The 20166-nt window shown below is 49.2% G+C and overlaps 1 protein-coding gene across 1 annotated transcript in view; it reads left to right on the top strand.

Moving 5' to 3' along the window:
- Positions 1–19723, top strand: part of LOC127032790 (zinc finger protein 569-like) — a 253686-nt gene extending 233963 nt beyond the window's left edge. Inside the window, 4 exon segments of the mRNA XM_050920383.1 lie at positions 11858–11984; positions 12578–12691; positions 13039–14473; positions 14475–19723. Of these exon segments, the coding sequence (XP_050776340.1) occupies positions 11858–11984; positions 12578–12691; positions 13039–14473; positions 14475–14529 (1731 nt within the window). The 3' untranslated portion in view covers positions 14530–19723.
- The last annotated feature ends 443 nt before the right edge of the window (positions 19724–20166 follow it).

The raw sequence follows: 20166 nt of genomic DNA, 5'->3' as shown, positions 1-20166 counted from the left end.
ATTTATTTCTGATTCTTCAGCATTTCAGAAAACTCATGTTTCAAAATAAAAAAAAACCCCAAACCTTTACTAGGAAAAGAACTTCCTGTAATAAAAATTAGTATGGCAGATAAGGCAGGTAAGAAGAGGGTTTCCATGTATATGTTCTGTTGTTTTCTGAATGCATTAAACAGTGTCTGCAAACACCCATGCTTGTGCTTTTTTTAAATTCACATTCTTGTGCTGTTAAAATATTTCCTATCCTGAGTTACTACGATTTCATTTTGTTAAAATGTTACAGGTGATCTCATTGTTTCAAATGAAATGTGATTTCCATGGATCAAATGCTGGCACATTTTGTACCAGAAATACTTTGAACAGGGATTAAAGTAAGTCCAGTGACTTACCGATACACTGGGGCCAGCTCTGGCCCCCAGAAGGGGCAGGGCCTAGGGCAGAAGGGGCATAGCTGAGAGAGTAGGCCCCAGCCCATCCTGTAAGGTAAGTGCCCCGTCTACCCCCAGGGTAGCAGCAGCAACCTGGGGCTCCAGGGACTATTTCAAGGGCCCGGGGCTCCCCTTCTACTGCCCCAGCACTGTAAATAGCCATGGAAGCCCTGGGGAAGCAGTGGAGCTTCGGCAGCTATTTAAAGGACCAGGGTGGCAAAGGCAGCTGGAGCCCCGGGCCCTTAAAATATCCCCTGGAGCCCCCCACTACCCTGGGCTCTGGCAGATATTTAAAGGGCCTGCAGCTCCCCTGCTTCTACTGCCCCAGCCCTGTAAATAGCCGCCAGAGCCCTGAAGTAGTGGCGGTGGGGCTCTGATGGCTATTTAAAGGCCTGGCACAGTAGAAGCAGCGGGAGCCCTGGACTTTTTAAATAGCCCCCAGAATCCTGCAGCCCAACCCCAGGGACACTGCTGGGAGCCCCAGGCCCTTTCAATTGCCCCCTGGGGAAGCTGGGCCGCCCTGGTATGGCAAACGGCTCTTGCCAGTACTCCGTACCGAGGCACACCGGCTTACTTTCATCTCTGACTTTGAACTTACACACAAAGCTCCCATGTATTTATGTAGCCCTTGTGATTGGCCTATGAATGATGCTGCATTGTGGAGTTTGTTGAGTTTGGCTTTCCCTGCTTATATGTCTGCAATTTTCATGTCATACCTACAATATAAACACTGCTTATTATATGCATAAATATTTGATGTTTGCAATTTTGCGGAAGTTAAGTGTGTAAAGTTTTCTTCTGTGAACAATACTCAGTGAAATCTTTTGAGGGAAAAATTGCACAGATATTGGCATATAAGAGGAGTAACACACATCCTGAAGGAATGAATAAAACAGGCAGACTTATTCTGTGTCAATTTGCAGCAAACAATGGAATTTTCAGCATATACATGATGGTCTTGATCCCCTAACACTGGGATTATTTAAAGTGTTAAATTTACCTCCACTGGGGCCGGGATTAGGATCACTAGTTTTCTTCACATTTCCCAGAAAATCTCCTTTGCTACATATGCAGGCACTGTAACAGCGTATTTGTCAGTTACATGACAAAAGAGTATGAAATACAAATATTATCCAAAAAGCCTAAAATTTTTCTTTATTTCTCAAGTACGTTATCCAGTCTATCCTACAAACAACAACAGTCCATATATGTTCATTGAGCAATGACTTCTAGTTTAAATTTTTTTTAACGTTATTTATTGTCAGATATTGAAATTCCCCCCCAGCCCCCTTACCAAAGGCAGGACGACCCATTCTGTGTTCAGATAGCTTTTTAAATGCATATGCTTTATAATGAATCTATGACTTCAAAAATGTCTGATAATTGCTTAAGGGAAACAGTTGATGTCATCATCACATCTCCATTTTCTCTGATTATCAGAGGGGGCATTTTTTCTTTCTGCCAAAGGAAGAAAGTTGTAGTCGTGCACACCCATGAAACAAGCCCTACAACTCTTTGAACAGTATCATGACAGTCCACGGGGTGGACATCAAGGAACAGTCAAAACAACAATGGCCCTGAGCACAAGATACCAGGGATGACCGGGTCTGTACAGGAATAAAACTAAATCCTGGAATACGTAATTTTCAGCTGGAGTATTGTGTCCAGTTCTGGGCATCATATTTCAGGAAAGATGTGGACAAATTGGAGAAAGTTCAGAGAAGAGCAACAAAAATGATTAAAGGTCTAGAAAAGATGACCTATGAGAGAAGATTGAAAAAAAATGAGTTTGTTTAGTCTGGAGAAGAGAAGACTGAGAAGGGACATGATAACAGTTTTCATGTACACAAAAGGTTGTTAGAAAGGGGAAAAAAACATGATCCGAGTAACTACAGGCCTGTTAGTTTTACATCTGTGGTATGCAAGGTCTTGGAAAAAATTTTGAAGGAGAAAGTAGTTAAGGACATTGAGGTCAATGGTAACGGGGACAAAATACAACATGATTTTACAACAAGTAGATCATGCCAAACCAGCCTGATCTCCTTCTTTGAGAAGATGTAAACTGGACACTAGGAAGTTTAGACTTGAAATTAGATGAAGGTTTCTAACCATTGGAGGAGTGAAATTCTGGAACAGTCTTCCAAGGGGAGTAGTGGGGGCAAAAGACATATCTGGCTTTAAGACTAAGCTTGATAAGTTTATGGAGGGGATGGTATGATGGGATAGCCTAATTTTGGCAATTAATTTGGCAACTGATCTTTGATTATCAGCTGGTAAGTATGTCCAGTGGTCTGTGATGGGACGTTAGATGGGTTGGGATCTAGTTACTACAGAGAATTCTTTCCTGGGTGCTGGCTGGTGAGTCTTGCCCACATGCTCAGGGTTTAACTGATCGCCATATTTGGGATCAGGAAGGAATTTTCCTCCAGGGCAGGTTGGCAGAAGCCCTAGAAGTTTTTTGCCTTCCTCTGCAGCATGCGTCACTTGCTGGAGGATTCTCTGCAGCTTGAGGTCTTCAAACCACAATTTGAGGATTTCAATAACTCAGACATACGTTAGGGGTTTGTTACAGGAGTCGGTGGATGAGATTCTGTGGCCTGCATTGGGCAGGAGGTCAGACTAGATGATCATAATGGTCCCTTCTGACCTTAAAGTCTATGAGTCTAAAAAGGAGGAAGGAGAAGCAAGAAGCAATGGGCTTAAATTGCAGCAAGGATGGTTTAGGTTGGACATTAGGAAAAACTTCCTAACTGTCTAGGTGGTTAAGCACTGGAATAAATTGCCTAGGAAGGTTGTGGAATCTCCACAATTGGGGATTTTTAAGAGCAGGTTGGACAAACACCTGTCAGGCATGGGCTAGATAATACTTAGTACTGCCTTGAGTGCAGAGGACAGGACTAGATGACCTCTTGAGGTCCCTTCCAGTTCTATGAGTCTATGAAACATATGTATGCTAACTTTGCATTAGCTCATCACAGAGGATGTTGTCTGTAGGTCCCTTGTGTTATATCCAAAAATAATATAAATCTATAAACCTATTATAACCTATTATAGTAAAGCAAATAGTCAAACCCATTAGAAATCTATAAGATAATATGTATATAGACAAGTAAGCAGGCTAGCCCTATAGGATACAATACTCCATATCTGTCACAACTTTCTACCCCTAGACTAGTATATAGGGAAAGGCAGAGGATGGGGAAAGGTAAGAGGTAGCAAACTGTGCTGGAAGTGTCCTCATACATCAAAATTTACCAGCCCTGGACCAAAGGATGGAGAAAGGCAGAGGTGGTAAAACTATGATAGATGAACCTCACCCATCACAGTTTGTTACCCCGGACCAGAAAGCAGGGAAAGTGACAGATACCAAATTGTGGTGGGAATAGGGTGACCAGATAGCAAGTGCGAAAAATTGGGATGGAGGTGGGGAGTAAATAGGAGGTGCGGGGTAAAGGAGCCTATATAAGAAAAAGACCCCAAAATTGGGACTGTCCCTATAAAATCAGGACTTCTGGTCACCCTAGGTGGGAATGCCTCCATCCATCACAACTTACTGCCCTTGGACTATAGAATGGGGAATGTCAAAAGCAGCAAGTTGTGACAAGGCAGCAAAAGAGAGAATACTCAGATGTTAATAACTGCTACCAATAGCAAATTGTGCAGGCAAATTTACACTGGCAGGGTGAGGAGCAGCAGGTAGCCCTGAGGGAGAAGGGAGGGCGACCCTGGTGGCATACTACTGACAACTCCATGGCCCAAACTAGGGGAGCAGACCTTACAGCTCAACCCTCTGCTAGCAGGCAGTAAACATGCTGTGGAAAAAAGAGATCACAGTTTACAAACTACTCCCTGGATCAATCTCTTACCAGAGTGAATTCCACCAGAGTCAGTGTCACCGGGAAACATGCCCCCTGACTCTCTGGGTTCTGGGCAGCTTCTGTAGGACCAGGAAGCCATCATCCCCCATATCCTGGTGTGAGATTCTATACCTTGGGGGAGCATCCTGTAACCCCCATATTCCTCATTTTTATATCATTGTGATCTTACATATAAAGCATGTCTTGTAAGGTATCAGGAGCTAAGCTATGATCTTTCTGAAAGTCATTTCTCTATCTAAATATGTGTATAATTAATGCATGTGTAGTTATGCTAGTTGTGTTGTATGGTTGTCACTAAAATATGCTGTGGATTTGGGAGGCCCCCAGATACTAGCTCTAGACAATGACATGGAAGGGTCTTGGGCAGGGAGGGAGGATCTTTTTTTATCTTAATTTTTATTTAAAAATACTTAATTATCCCATCTACCCGGGACCTTTTAAATCACCCTCTCCCCACCCCCCGGGCCATTGACGCCTTCCCTCCCTCCCCCCAATAGGTGGGACTGGGGGTGACAATACAATAAATAACAATAACAGACACACACACGCACAGGCCAGACCTAGAGCAAACGATCTCGCTAGGACCCAGGAGGCGTCGGGCGGAGCGATTCCCGGGGTCACTCAGACTGGCAGCAGGAAGCGAATTGCAGTTGCTGCAGTAACTCTGTCGGGGTGCAACCCACGTCCCTTGCAAGACTCCGGGGCCTCGGCTGCTGCTGCCGCTGGGGACCCATAGCCCTGGCTGCAGGCGGGGGAGGAACATCCCCGCTGTTCCCCGAGAGACTCTCCCAGTGCAGAGACCCCAGCCTGACCCGCTCCCTCCCATTACTGGGGTCCAGAACCCCGCGTGGAGAGAAGGTGAGACCTGCCCCCCTCCCCACGGAGTGCTGCTCCCGGTGCAGCCAGTCTGCAGGGCAGGGGGAGGCCCTAGGCTGCTCCCAGCTGGGCTGGCTGCGATTCCCTGCGTTGGGCAGAGGAAAGCTGGCTGCCAGCTCCTATGGTTTGCAGGGCGTGTGAGGGATTGGAGGTGGGACAGCGACATGTGGGTAGCCAGAGGGAGGTGGGAGCCGGAAGGGGGCTGAAGAGTGGCAGGGGGTGTGAGAGCCAGAGGGCACTGAGCGATGATCAGAGATGCGTGAGGGGTTGGGGCCATGGGGATGTGGGGCTGCAGAAAGGAGGCTGAGACTACACAGAAATCAGGGGACAGGGGGAGAATTCTGGGGCTTCAGGGAGCAGAGCTGGAACAGAAGGAAACCCTGAGTGGGGGATAAAGAGAAGGAAAATGGGGGCTGGGGAAAGAGGTGACTGTGGGGAGGCTGGAGGGAGAATTTGAGAGCAAGCGGAGACCAGCTGGGGAGGGGAGAGCCAGAGGGTAGGAAAAACAATGGCAGCTCCCCCAGCCCATGGGATAGGAGAGGGGGAGGGGATTGCCCCGCCCAGCTGTGAATGGGGAATCTTTTTTTCCCCTAGAAATGGTCAAACGTGTGTGGGAGGGGGGAGCGGACTTCCCCCTACGGCAGGCCTGCGCAGCTTGTAAAGCAGGGAGGGCCATATTTCTCCAAAGAAAACAGCTGAGGGCTGGACACACACCCCTAGTGCCACCGAACCCCCCCCCCCAGTGCCACTCAGCCCCCCAAAAAACACCACCACCCCAGCTCTGCCTGCCCTGCTGAAACAAACCCTCCTTCCCAGCATCGCCCTGCAGAAACAGCTGTAGCTGTGGGCCGAAAAGGAAGGTGGTGCAGGGGGATACTTTATTAAGAATTTTTCAAGTAAAATAAATAGTTTTTAATTTTTTATTTTTTATGAATCATGGAAAAATGAAAAAACCTGTTCTATTGAAAGAAAACATTTGTACTTGTATATGACTTTGTATTGAACCTTGGTAATATGTTCTAGCGGGCCCCTAAGGTCGTATAATTAAGGTAAAATAAAAATGTCTTTTTGCTAGAAGTAGAATAAGATCTTCCCCCCACTTTGTAATTAATTGCCTTGTTGAATGAATGAAGTGTGAATGAGGAAGGCATGGAAAGCAAGCACCTCAGACAGCTGCAACCCTTGGAGAGGGGATGGGAGCCAGACCAAGCACAATCAAACTTGTCAAGTGGGCTGACTAGAGAAGAGCAGTTAGGAGCAAGCACCTTCCTTTGGGAACACTCTCTTTGCAGCATTGGGACAACCCCCAGCCCAGAGAAAAGCAGCAAAAAGGATCAATTTTTATGAGAGACAAGATCAGTAGAACTGGTCAGCCAGTGACTCGCTGCTTGCCTCCTCACCCCACCCCAGTATAAAGCCCCCCTCCCCTGCCACTGGCTCACCTGCCCCCCCCCCACTGCCCGCGCGCTTTCCGCCTCACCACCCGCTCACCTCCTCAGTCCCCTGCTCCCCCCACTGCTGGCTCACCTGCACCCCCCAGCCACTGCCCACCTGCTCGCCTCCTCAGTCTCCTCCTGCTGCCGGCTCACCTGCCCCCCTGCCACTGCCTCCCCCGTGGCCGGCTCACCATCCCTCTGCCACTGCCCGTCCGTTCGCATCCTCAGCCTGCCTCCCCCACCACCGGCTCACCTGCTCCCTCTGCCACTGCCTGCCCCTTCCCCCGGCTCGCCTACTCACCTTCCACCGCCCGCTCACCTCCTCAGTTCTCCTCCGTCGCTGGCTCAGCTGCCCCCCCGCTACTGCCGCACCTGTTGCCGGCTCACCTGCCCCCTGCCACTGCCCACCCATTCACCTATTCATTCCCCACAGCCCACTCACCCCCTCGGCCTCCTCCTCCCTCCACTGGCTCACCTGCCCCAGCCACTGCCTGCCTGCTCGCCTCCTCAGCCCCCGTCCCCCACCGCTGGCTCACCTGCCCCCCCCCTGCAACTGCCTGCTCACCACCCGCCTCCTCAGCCCCCCTTCCCCACCATCAGCTCACCTGCCCCTCCATCACTGCCTGCCTGCTCGCCTCCTCAGCCCCCTCTCCAGCTCACCTACTCACGCCCCCGCTGCCCACTCGCCTCCTCAGCCCCCCGCTCGCCGCCGCCAGCTCACCTGCCTGTCTGCTGCCGGCTCCCCTGCCCCCCCCCGCCACCACCGCCAGCTCACCTGCCTGCCCGCCGCTAGCCTCTTACCTTCTGCCACTGCCCCCTGTCACTGGCTCACCCTCACTCCCCAGCCTGCTTCTGTCCTCTTCACCACTCCTCCTGCTGGCTGGCCAGCCAGCCAGCCAGCCATTGGCTTGCCCCACCCCACCACTTGCCTACTAACCCCCTGCGGGCTGTACAGTGAGCCCGCTGTGGCCCACAGGCCATAAGTTGTGCAGGCCTGCCCTAAGGGCTCAGAATTTACAAGGCAAATATTCCCGCTCCCACCCCCATTCGCGCGCACACTTGCTCCTATTCTAGGGCATGTCTTCACTACCGGCCAGATCAATGGGGCAGCGATCAATTCAGCAGGGGGTCGATTTATCGCGTCTAGTACACAATAAATCGACCGGCGATTGCTCACCCATCGACTGCAGTACTCCACCTCAAGGACAAGCGCAAGGGAATTCGATGGGAGACTGTCTCCCCTGTCAACACACCACAGGGAAGACACCGCAGTAAGCAGATTGGCGACTTCAGCTACGTTATTCATGTAGCTGAAATTGCCAATCTTCCATGGTAGTGACCGGCCCTTAGTCTTCTTTTATTTTTTTTTAAGACAATCTCATTATTTGGGGGGTCTGACTCCTCAATTATAAAAGTTTGGGGCTGACAGGACTGAACAGGGTCCTGCTCTGATTTCTGTGTCAAAGCAAAGTCACTGTTAGGAACAGCAGGCAAGGAATCCAACTGGTATTTGTTTTGGTTTGATTCAGATTCAGTTCCATTCAATAGGTTCAGTTTCATTTTTGGTTCAAGCGACCCAAAGAAACAGAAATAGGATTTAAACCGGTAAGTGAACTTCTATTTCAATCTTAGTGAAGGTAAATCCAAGAAAGAGCTGCAACTTAAAATGGAAACTTTGGATTTTGATTATTTATTTATTTATTTATTTTGTAACTTTAACTTTATATGAGTTTTCCTAGTGTTTTTGGACTGTCAAATATACATGAGTATTTTTCCTAAATCTGTTTGAGAAACCTAAAAAAAAAATTGGAGGTGAGTATCAGAGAGTGCCTGGAATTGGTTGGGAGGGGGCCCTGCAGGTGGCTTCAGTGGGGAAGGCAGCTGGGAGCATGAACCCTGCCTCAAGTGAGACAACTGGAGGGAGGAGCTGCCCCAGGGGTTGGGGAGGGTGGGCAGAGGCCTGTCTATGGGGAGAAGGTTGGGGAGCCATTACCTTTGCCCTGTGACTTGAAGAGTTGTTACAAACTTCAGGGCCCAGGGAGCTTCCCACCTCTTCTGTCCTCAGGGGGGCATCTCAGAAGGGCTCATTTACCTCTGGCCCCCCTTCTGCCTCCCATGGTGTGCAGGCAGCTCCTAAGCTTCCCTTCTCCCTCCCTGCTCTTGTGGGCTGGCCCCCTTCTATTCTCATTCCCTTCTCACTATCCTCAGACAGGCATTCTGGGAGCCATCACCAGCCCATTGGCTAGTTTGTTGTCTTCTCTTAAACGAAAATAAGATCACTGTAGAGTTTTTTGTTTGTTTGTTTGTTTAAATAATGAGCTTAAAAATGTCAAATCTTTATTTTAACTGGTAGCAGCACCCTTCCCCCCCCTTTTTTTTTTGTGCAGTTCCGTTGAGGTCCAGTCGGTAAAACAAATTTAAGGTCGAGATTCGGTTCCAGTTAATGTATAAAATACCAGTTTGAACCGGGTCTCCGATTCCACTGTGAGTCCAGATGGGCAAATGAGATCAGTATCGACCTGACTGTCCCTAGGATTGCAGGGGCAACACAGGGCAGCTCTGGTAATTGCTAAAGCAGAGGAGGCCAGTGTCAGTCGCTGTCTGAGCTCAGGATACTGGAACCCTAGAGCTTGTTCAGCTTCCTGGGGCACTTGATGCTACCTCCATTGTGATCTGAGGGCTTGGCTACACTGGAGAGTTGCAGCGCTGGTGGTGGGTTTACAGCGCTGCAACTTAGTAACTGTCCACACCTGCAAGGCACATCCAGCGCTGCAACTCCCTGGCTGCAGCGCTGGCTGTACACCTGGTCTGCTTGGGGTGTAACGATTGCAGTGCTGCTCATCAAGTATGGCCACCAAAAGCGCTGTTATTGGCCTCCAGGGTATTAGGAGATATCCCAGAATGCCTGCTCACAACAAACCGGAAGAATGGCTGAACTCCAAGCTCCCCCGAGCTGCTTATCTAAAAAAACAAACACCGCTCCTGTTTGCTCCATCGAGCAGAGGCAGGCAGGGGAATTGCTTTGGAAAGTTCACAGCTGTTTGCTTGAAGAAAGAAGTCACACGACAGAGGGGAAGGGGGGAGTCCGTGTTGAGCAGCTGCTTATGTGGTCTGAAGGCTATTTAGGAGTGCATAATTTGCATTTAGTGAATAAGAGGGGTGGGGGAAGGGCTCGAAACTTTTAAATTGATTGCAGGTTGGTGCTGTGTATCTTCCAGTCCTTAGAACTTGCAAGGCAGGGAGCTGACACAGTGTCACCTCCAAAAATCCACTCTCTCTGTCTCTCCCATGCTCCCTGTCACACTCCACCCCACCGCCCTCTTTTGAAAAGCACGTTGCAGCCACTTGAACGCTGGGATAGCTGCCCATAATGCACCACTCCCAACAGCGCTGCAAATGTGGCCACACTGCAGCTCTGGTAGCTGTCAGTGTGGCCACACTGCAGTGCTTTCCCTACACAGCTGTACGAAGACAGCTGTAACTCCCAGCGCTGTACAACTGTAAGTGTAGCCATACCCTGAGAGTCCAGATGGAGCAGCTGCTGCTCCCCGGCGGGGTCTGTGCTGGGACAGACCATCATTAAAGCCCCTGTGTCTCCAGCTGAGGGGTGGACTTTCTCCTGTGGCTGGAACTAGCTCCCTAGGGCATCCCTGGGCTCTGCTGGCATCAGCTCCTGAGCTAGAGCCTGCAGGTGATGAGAGAGACCTATAGGCAGGAAAGTGACTGCAGAAATGGCTCCTGCTCTGCCCTATCTCTGCTCCCAGGTGTCTGCTGCCCCTGACACACCCAGGTGCATGCTCCTGTTAGCAGTGTCAGTAGCTATTGGAGAGGAAACATCCATGGGAATGGCAGGACAGTAACCAGTTCTTCCATGCAAAAGGGAGAGTGGAGAGCCTGGCAGGGGCAGCAGGAGCAATCAGTGAGGGGGGAGGTTCCCGACTCCCAGCCCTGCCCAGCTCCATTCCCTGCAGCATCCTGGCCGGGGCAGGTTATTGACTTTCCTGGGACAAGGTGAGGAGCAGGAAGAGGAAAAGCCAGTTCCTGCCTCAGCCTGGTGCCCGCGCTACTGGGGGGATGCGCTGCCCTGGGGACAGTGTCAGGGGGATCCCCCAAAGCAGCGCCTTTGGTTCTGTTCTCTTCTAGCATTTGGCACAGAGATTCTGTTTCTGGGATGATTTAAAAGTGTTTCATGGGTTTAGTCCGGGGGCGGGGGGAATCAGGGGGATCAGGTCTTTGTTGTAATAACGTAACGGTTTTCTCAGCATGGTGGAGTCTAGAGCAGTGGTTCTCAAACTATTGTACTGGTGACCCCTTTCACATAGCAAGCCTCTGAGTGCGACCCCCCCTTATACATTAAAAACACTTGTTTATATATTTAACACCATTATAAATGCTGGAAGCAAAGCAGGGTTTGCAGTGGAGGCTGACAGCTCATGGACCCCCATGTAATAACCTTGCAACCCCCCTGAGGTGTCCCAACCCCCAGTTTGAGAACCCATGGTCTAGAGTGTCTCTCTGCAGAGAAAGAGCCTGAGGGGGAATTGGGGTGTGAAAGGGACTAATGCTAATTTAGAAACCTCCCCAGTTGCCCTTCTCACCCTGACAGGCTGCGGAATAATGACCCTGTTTTGCTCCAGATCATCCTAGGGGACAAGGAAGGGAAATGGCTGTGGTAGATTCAGCTCAGGTAGGGGATTTTGTGGGGAACTGGTGGGGAGGGTTGCTGTAGAGGGGGAGGGGCAGGACACAGAGTGAGACAGGGAGGCAGACAGGGTGTGGTAAACCTGCTGGGACATGCTCAGCTTAGGGCCTGATTTATTAACAGGCCCATTGGTGGGGTGAACATTCCCCCATTTCTGAAACAGGAAACAACCCCCTTGGATAGGGCAGGGAAAACAGGCCGGAGTGCTGGAGCCTGAACCCACTACCCAGAGACTGCAGAGCAATACAAAGGGAAGGTACTGGGATTCTTGTCTCTGTCCCCTGTGCGGAGTTCTGCTTCCCACATCAGCCTGTGCCTAGTAGGTGTGTGGTAAATGAGAAGACCCTGCCCTCCTCCGTCTGCTGGGAGGGACAAAGAACTCTCACCTCTCTGTTCCTTGGAGCCTCCTGAGCAGGGTGGGGGTGGATTCTGCTCCACGGGTCCTCCCAGAGCTGTCCAATTTTGGGGCTTCTTCCCCCATGAATAGTGGGCTTGTGGCTGGGGCACCAAGCACTGAGTGGGGAGCACCTGTTGTTTCAGATGCCGGTGACCTTTGAGGAGGTGGCTGTGTATTTCACTGAGGGGCAGGGGGTTCTGCTGGATCCCGGTCAGATAACCCTCTACAGGGATGTCATGCAGGAGAATTATGAGACTGTGACCTCGCTGGGTAAGGATTCCTGTCCCTTCAGCTATTGAAGCCATCGGGCCTGCATTTCTGAATCTGGTCAGTTAGATTAGAGGGAAATGGGTCATATAATCCACATCTCCAGGGTTAGAGAACCATTCACCTCCAAACCCCGTCCAATGGGATAAGGGAGTCATGGAGCTAATGAACATGCTAATTCATCTCCATCCCTCCAGCTGTAATGGGGGCAGAAGCAGAGTATTATCCTCTCTGAATTAATTTTCACTTCAGACAGGTTCTCTAGGTACCTTCCTTCATGGGACTAGCTCCACGTGTGGGGAGGGATCTGAGGTTTAAACAGAGGCAGGGGGTTAACATCAGAGCTGCATGTGCCTCAGCAAGTCCCCGAGAGCGCACAGACCCTGAAAACTCCCAGTGAGGGTGTGACAATCCCCCTCCCCTCCAGACATCACCCGATTCCAAGGGGGTTCAGTGACCATGGTCCCATTTGTTCAGATCCCACAACCCCCCAGCAAATAATGGGGTCAAGTTAAACTCGAGATGTGCCCTTTGTGACAAATAATCCACCAAGCCTCTGTGTGCTCTGCTCATGCCTGATTTTACCCCCTGAGCAGGACTCCCCATTCCCAAACCTGACCTAGTCGCCCGGCTGGAAGCAGGGGAAGAGCCGTGGGTCCCGGATCTCCAAGCCTCCGAGGAAAGGAAGATCCCAAGAGACACCCACACAGGTGAGGAGTCAGTGATACTGACACAGAAACTGGCAAATGAAGGAAAAGGCTGAAAATCTCCAAAATGTGCTGTGAGCCCCCACAGTTTTGCCTCATCTCACTCAGATCAGGTTGTGGTCAGCATGGCAGATAATTGCTCATGGCTTCCCACCCAGCCTGGTAGCTGTCAGGAGTTTCCTCCCTGATTTCACTTCTCTGTGAGTGTTTGGATGGGATATGGAGGCAGAATCCAATTTCTCAGTCTTCCCAACAGTTATTGTGTTGTGTTTTCTCTCTTTGCTATTCCCCTTTCTGTCCTTTCGACCAGCTCAACAATGACTCCTGCCTGGATTCTCTCTCTCCTCCAGCAGGTGACAAGACAAAGAGTGAGAATGAGGAGGAGAATCCACAGCAGGAAGGTCCTGAGCAAGTGGAAATGCAGGGGACCATTTTGAGATCTGACAGTAATTTTTCCCGGTGCTTGGAACAGAGAACAGCCTGGAGTAATTGGCACAAATCAGAGAGGAAGCTGGGAAACAGCCCAAGAAAGAAAATGGATGAATCCATTGAATGTGGGAGAGGAGGCAATAGTCCCAAGGAAACCACAGCCCAGCAATCAAATCACAAAAAAAAGAGATCCTATAAATGCTTGGACTGTGGGAAGAGCTTCAGTTGGCTGTCTGGCTTTATAAAGCATGGGAGAATCCACACAGGAGAGAGACCCTATGAATGCTTGAAGTGTAGGAAAACTTTTAGTCAGCACTCAGGCCTTGTTAGCCATGGGAGAATCCACACAGGAGAGCGACCCTATAAATGCCTTGACTGTGGGAAAAGCTTTAGTCAGCTCTCAGGGCTTATTTGCCATAGGAGAATCCACACGGGAGAGAGGCCATATAAATGTTCTGATTGTGGGAAAAGCTTCAGTGCACCATCTGCCCTTATTGTACATCAGAGAATCCACACTGGAGAGAAACCTTATAAATGCTTGGAGTGTGGGAAAAGTTTCAGTCAGAGCTCTGGCCTTACTAGCCATGGGAAAATCCACACAGGAGAGCAACCATATAAATGCCTTGAGTGTGGGAAAAGTTTTAGTGACAGATCAGCCCTTCTTATACATCAGAAAACACACACGGGAGAGGAATCTTTAAAATGCTTGGACTGTGGGAAAAGTTTTAGTCAGCGCTCAAGCCTTATTAAACATGGGAGAATCCACAAGGGAGAGAAACCCTTTACATGTTTGAACTGTGGGAAAAGTTTCAGTGAGAGCTCAAGCCTTATTAAGCATGGGAGAATCCACACGGGGGAGAAACCTTATAAATGCTTGGACTGTGGGAAAAGTTTCAGTCAGAGCTCTGGCCTTATTAGTCATGGGAAAATCCACACAGGAGAGGGACCATATAAATGCCCTGAGTGTGGGAAAAATTTCAGTGCACCATCAACCCTTATTATACATCAGAGAGCCCACACAGGGGAGAAACCTTATAAATGCTTGGACTGTGGGAAAAGTTTTAGTCGGACCTCAGGCCTTATTAGCCATGAAAGAATCCACACCGGAGAGAAACCTTTTAAATGCTTGGACTGTGGGAACAGTTTCAGTCAACGCTCAAGCCTTATTAAACATGAAAGAATCCACACAGGAGAGAAACCCTTTAAATGCTTGGACTGTGGAAACAGTTTCAGACAGCGCGCAAGCCTTATTATGCATGGGAGAATCCACACAGGAGAGAAACCCTTTAAATGCTTGGACTGTGGGAAAAATTTCAGTCAGCGCTCAAGCCTTATTAAGCATGGGAGAATCCACACAAGGGAAACCCAATAAATGCTTGGATGAAGGGAAAAGCTTCAGTCCCAGGTCATAACTTCATAAACATCTGAGAATCCATATGGGACGGAATCTAGAAAAGTTTTGACTGTGGAAAAAGTTTCATTTGATGATCAAACCTTGCTTGACATCAAACAGTCCACATAAGAGAGAGAACCCATAAATGCTTGGATTGTGGGAAAAACTTCAATAACTGCAGAAAAAGATTCAGTCTGAGCTCACACATTATTCTCCATCAGATAATTCACAGAAAAGAAGTTGAATGTGAGGGAAGCTTCATTTGGTTCTCACAGAACATCAAGCATCAGCAAATCCACACAGAGAAGAGGCTCTCAGATGTCCTTAGCATGAAAAATGCTTAGTTGGATCTAACACCACATTGAACATCAGAGACTCCTCCATAAAGGAGAGAAATTCTCTCAGTGCCCTGACTAGGGCTGGCCATAGAAAAAACTCTGTTTTGTAATTCCCACACACAGCAGTGGCATTTGGCTCCCAAGTTTCCAACTGCTCATCTCTAGGGGCAGGTTCCAGCAGCAGCTGATCAGTGACCCTCTGGCTTTGCCTGGTCTAAGCAAACCCAGGCAGAGGAGAAGTCCCGATCAGCCCCTCCTCCCTGCTGCAGCCTGGCTGCTGAACTGATGGGCCTTCCTGCCTCTTGCTGACCTGCTGGGGGAAGAGAGAGAAACTGCTTGTGACACTACACCCCATATTTTTCATAGTAATATTATGATATTACTATGATATTATTATAGCATAATTATGATGCATTTTGTACAAGAGGGGTCATTGGAAAAGTTCTGATTTGCTGAATATGAGTATCCTATTTGCATGCATGTATCATTTTGGTATCTGAAGTTATGAATCATGAGTATGGCCTTGTCTACACTGGCACGTTACAGCGCTGAACCTTTCTCGCTCAGGAGTGTGAAAAAACTCCCCCTTTCAGCGCTCTAAAATGCCAATGCAGTCACGGCACCAGGGCTGGGAGCCATGCTCCCAGGGCTGTTAGCTACGCCCCTTGTGGGGGTGGTTTTTTTTAGAGTGCTGGAAGAACCGTAGCAGAGCTTTAACACTGCTAGTGTAGACAGAGCTTTTGTATCTTTATTTCAAATGTAGTTACACCTGGGTGATACCCACTAAGCAAGATGCTTCCAGTCTAGACAGCTGGCTGGGAAGGGCCTATATTAGGTAATGGGCCATCAGGGGAAACAATAAGTGTAGGAGAATCTCATCCCCCACCTGGTGAGCCTTCCTGGGAACGCTCCAGACAGCTGATGAGGAATGGGTGCTATGACTCAGCAAGGTATGCAAGGGCATGTGACCAAACAATACTGATCTCTGTTTTGAGTACCTATGTGTTTCCACAAACTGGTCTGGGAACCAAGCTTGAAAGAAAGGGTTTCTGCCATATGGAACAGCTATGTAAGGCAGGGAGTGACATCATTGGTGGTTGTTCACTCTCCCATTGCTGAATGCCTGCTGAAAGGAGCTCCAAAAGAAAATGACTTGGGCTCCCTATCCCTGTTCCAAGCTGCAAAGCAAGTGCAGCTTGTGCCTTTAGCATCTGCAAGCCTGCTTGTATCATCAGTCAGGATGAAAAATTATTAATTCATATCCAATCTTTCTAGGTTTTTAGGCTTAGTTTGTGGTTTTGTTTATTTACTAGGTAATTTTGCTTTGAGCTGTTTGATATCACTTATAATCACTTCACTTTAATTTTTCTGTAGTTAATAATCTTGTTTTATGTTTTAATCTGAACCAGTGTGGCTTTTGAGTGAAATGTCTGGGGACACTCTGCAGCCAGAACCTGGGATAGGAGGATAAGGGAACAGATGGACGCACACACAGAATTTTTCTGATTATCATCTCCCTGACCCTCTCACCAGTCACTAAGTCAGTCTATGCAGAGGCAGGTGATAATGGTGATGTCACCAGTCCTTGATGTGGTCTTTCAAGGGGGTCTCGACTACCCCCAATTGACTTTTTTCAGTTGGCCCTGGGATCTGATTAGGCCTAGCAGTCTGCATCAGTTCCTTTGGGCTGTGTCTGTAAAGACAGCCCAATATAGAGAGGACTCCATTGTCCTAGCCCTTTCTGCCCATGCCTCCCCACCCCCTCTGTGCTCTCTCCTTTTATAGCTGGTTTTGTCTCCCTTACTGGTTGCAGCTATGGGAGCCTGCCTCTGTTATTGGCAGTAGAGGCAGCTGGGGGGGGTGGTGGTGGTGGTGGTCAGGCTGTTTGCTTGCAGGCAGGAGGGGCTCCCCTCCCCCTAAAAACCTTTGTGGGGTGTGGGGTTTGTAGATTTCCCTTTACAAGTACACAGGAGTGAAAGTGTATCGTTTTTCAGGCCTGCTCTAAAATGCTGTTTCTGAATATCCAGTGCTTTCTGTGCTCAACCATTGGACACAGCTGCCCAGACCCCCATCTCCCTCCTGCTTCTCCTAGTCCCTAGCCCGGCTTCTCCACTAGGGAGCCCATTTCTAATCAGGTCCCTGTGGAGGAAGGGACGAGGAAACAGACACACATCTCCCTCCCTTGCCCACAATCTCTGTCAGTCTCGGATCCTTATCTGGTGGGGAACTAAGTAAAACCAGCCCATCAGGGCTGTGAGCAGAAAATCTCCCTCCCACAGCAGCTCCCCCAGGGCAATGACTCAGTGCCTCCCCACCAGCACACAGAGGCTGAATGTCCATCTGATAGTGGCTCAGGGGCCAGGTTGGAATGTGCTGGGATCTCAGCCTGGGCCATAGTGGGGCAGGTGACCCCGTCTCACAGAACCACACCCAGCAAGGCCCGCACTGATTTTCTCCCTTTTTGTCAGCCCTATAGAGAGGCCAAGGATTCATTGGCCCAGAGAGACCAAGCTCCTGTCCCCCGGGTAAGGGCTGGAGCCTGGTGGCTGGGGACAGCGGGAGTGAGGGGATCTTGCACTAGGGGTCCAGCACTGCCCAGGGTGTGGGATAAACAGAGAGCTCTAGGGGTCCCTGGTTCAGTGCTGGATGTGCTGGCCAAGAGGGCAGCTGTCACACCTGTTCTTAGCCTGGTGGATACTGCTCTATTTCCCTGCACTGTCTCACCAGCTCTCAGGGACTCCTGGCTCTTTGCAGATGGCAGCAGGTGCGCAGGGAACTGGGGCTGGGGCTCCTGCCCTGTATGGGGGGATGGCTAACCAGAGAACTCCAGGCCCCAAGGCTCTCAGGCCACTTGTCCAGTCTGGCTTCAGGAAGGGATCTGGGGACAGACAGCGGGAGCCTGGGTGAGGCTGGGGAGCAGCCACCTGGGACCAGAAATGCAGCTCCAGATGCGGTGAGACTAGCACTTGCCAGGGATGTGGCTAGTTACAGGGGCTGCCATATAGCTGGTACAATGGTGTAGCTATTTAGTGCATTGCACTGAGGAATTCATACATTCTTGCAGCTGGATGGTGTGAACCTAAATTTTGTATCTGCTCCTGTTTTGCTGGATAATGCATGGCTGGAAATTTCTAGCCATCAGTCACACTCCTTCATTCTGTGGCTGTTCTGTGTGGCTGGGCACTGCATCCAAGAGTCTACTGCGGCAGAGTGGCTTTGAGATCAGATTCAACAGTGAATTTGGGGAGTGGTCTTCTGGAACCAGAACAGGAGCTGCCACTGCAATTGGAAAGGCCCGCTGAGCCGAGATGCTGCTGGGGCAGCAGGTGGTTACTTCATGAACAGCCAGATACAATAGTGTTACAGATCCTGACTCCTACTGTGATGAGATACATTGTCATGATTACGTAAGGCAAACTGGTTACACGGTTGTAAATTTCCTTCTAACCAGTCAGTCTTCCTGCTTCTGGACAGTCAGAGGCTGTCAGCTCTGGTGGATGGACTCAGGCAGAGGATCTCACTGCTGCTGGTTGGGTTTTTTTTTTTTTTGCTTGTGAATGTATTGCCTGAGAATTGTAGCCATCAGTCAGACAGGTGACATGCAGTTACTTTTGGCCAACAGAAGTGGCCTCCAGGAGCTTTGAGGAGGAGGCTGGAGAGATGAATCCTTCAGTCCATGTGACCTGCAGCTGACTGTCTCCTGCGAATTCCCAGATTCCTGAGTGGAACTAGGGGAGGAGGGATGCTCTCCAATAACAAGGACAAAGCACCTGGGCTGGGGTATAGTGAAACAAATCAGAAGCCACGCGCACAAATCGTCTCACTTCTGAGTGCTGTTTGTGTGTGCAGGCACGTCCCATCTCTTATGGCTGACCATGACTTCGTATCCCCAGCCCTAGAACGCAATCTGGTATTGGACACCTTTGCAGCCCATTGTGCTAATAAGCTAACAGAGAAGTTGCACAAGGTCAAAACGGGGACTAGAACTAGGGTCTCTAGTGTGGAAGCCCCAGGTATTGGCTACTCATCCCCACCGGCTTTAGTCTCAACATGTCAAATAATCTGTTCTTTGGCTCCTGTTGCTAATGATTACGCCACACCAGGGGTACCAGAATAGGGTGGGCAGGGGGCCATGGCCCCATCACTTTTAAAAGCGGGAGAGTTATGCCTGCCCTCCTTTTAGTGGCCATAACGGGGTGGAACAGTGGGAGGGATAGAGAGTGAGCAGGGGATGAGGCCTTGTGGGGAAGGGTCAGGCAAGGGTGGAGCCTTGTGGAGAAGGGGCGTTGCAAGAGTGGGAGCTTGAGGGGAAGGCGTGGCACAGGGGCATCAGGAAAGGGGAAGTGCAGGGGGCAGGATGATGGTTCAGATATTGGTGTCATCCACCTCTTCCCCTCACACACACTTTTAAGGAGCTTCCCTTACCCCTCCACCAGAGTGAAGCCAGCAAAAGTGAGTCCTGATCACAAATGTTCTACTGATGACTAGCAAATACTTGTGTAACCCACTGGAAAAGCATGTGTCCTGTCCCGGCTGGTCCATACACAGTACAGCAATTATTCCCAGAGCTGAAGTGGTGGGGTGTGCATTGGGGATCTGAAGAGACATGATTCAAATCCTGTAGCAGATCCAGAGGGAGGGGAACTTTGTAGTTCTGTGTGTTTTGTATTTGTTTCTATATTGCTTTAAAAAAAAGAAATTAATGGTTTATTTTAGGGTTGTCAATTAATCATAGTAAACTCATGCAATTAACTACAAAAAATCATTGTGATTAATCATACTGTGAAACAATAGAATACCAATTGACATGTATTAAATATTTTTGGATGGTTTATCTACATTTTCAAATATATTAATTTCATTTACAACACAGAATACAAAGTACAGTGTTCAGATTATATTATTTTTATTATAAATATTTGAACTGTAAAAATGATAAAATAAATAGTATTTTTCAGTTCCCTCATTACAAGTACTGTAGTGCAATCTCTTTATCATGAGTGTTGCACTTACAAATGTAGATTTTGGGGGGAGGGGGGTTACATAACTTCACTCAAAACCAAAACAATATAAAACTTTAGAGCCTACAAGTCCACTCAGTCCTACTTCTTGTTCAGCCAATCATTAAGACAAACATATTTGTTTACATTTACAGCAGCTAGTCCAAGCCACCCCCTTGCTGCTGCAGCCTCATTGCTATTGGTAGTGTGCTAGCTTCAGCAGTGTCCGCATGTTTACATGTACCCAAGAATCATACCGCCCAGGTGCTGTTGAGACGTACCCTCAATTGAACTGGGACATACTTAATGTAAGCAGGG

This window comes from Gopherus flavomarginatus, chromosome 12 (genome assembly GCF_025201925.1).
Source record: "Gopherus flavomarginatus isolate rGopFla2 chromosome 12, rGopFla2.mat.asm, whole genome shotgun sequence".
NCBI lineage: Eukaryota > Metazoa > Chordata > Testudines > Testudinidae > Gopherus > Gopherus flavomarginatus.
The sequence above is the reverse complement of the archived record's forward strand: the minus strand, read 5'-3'. Positions and strand labels throughout refer to the sequence as shown.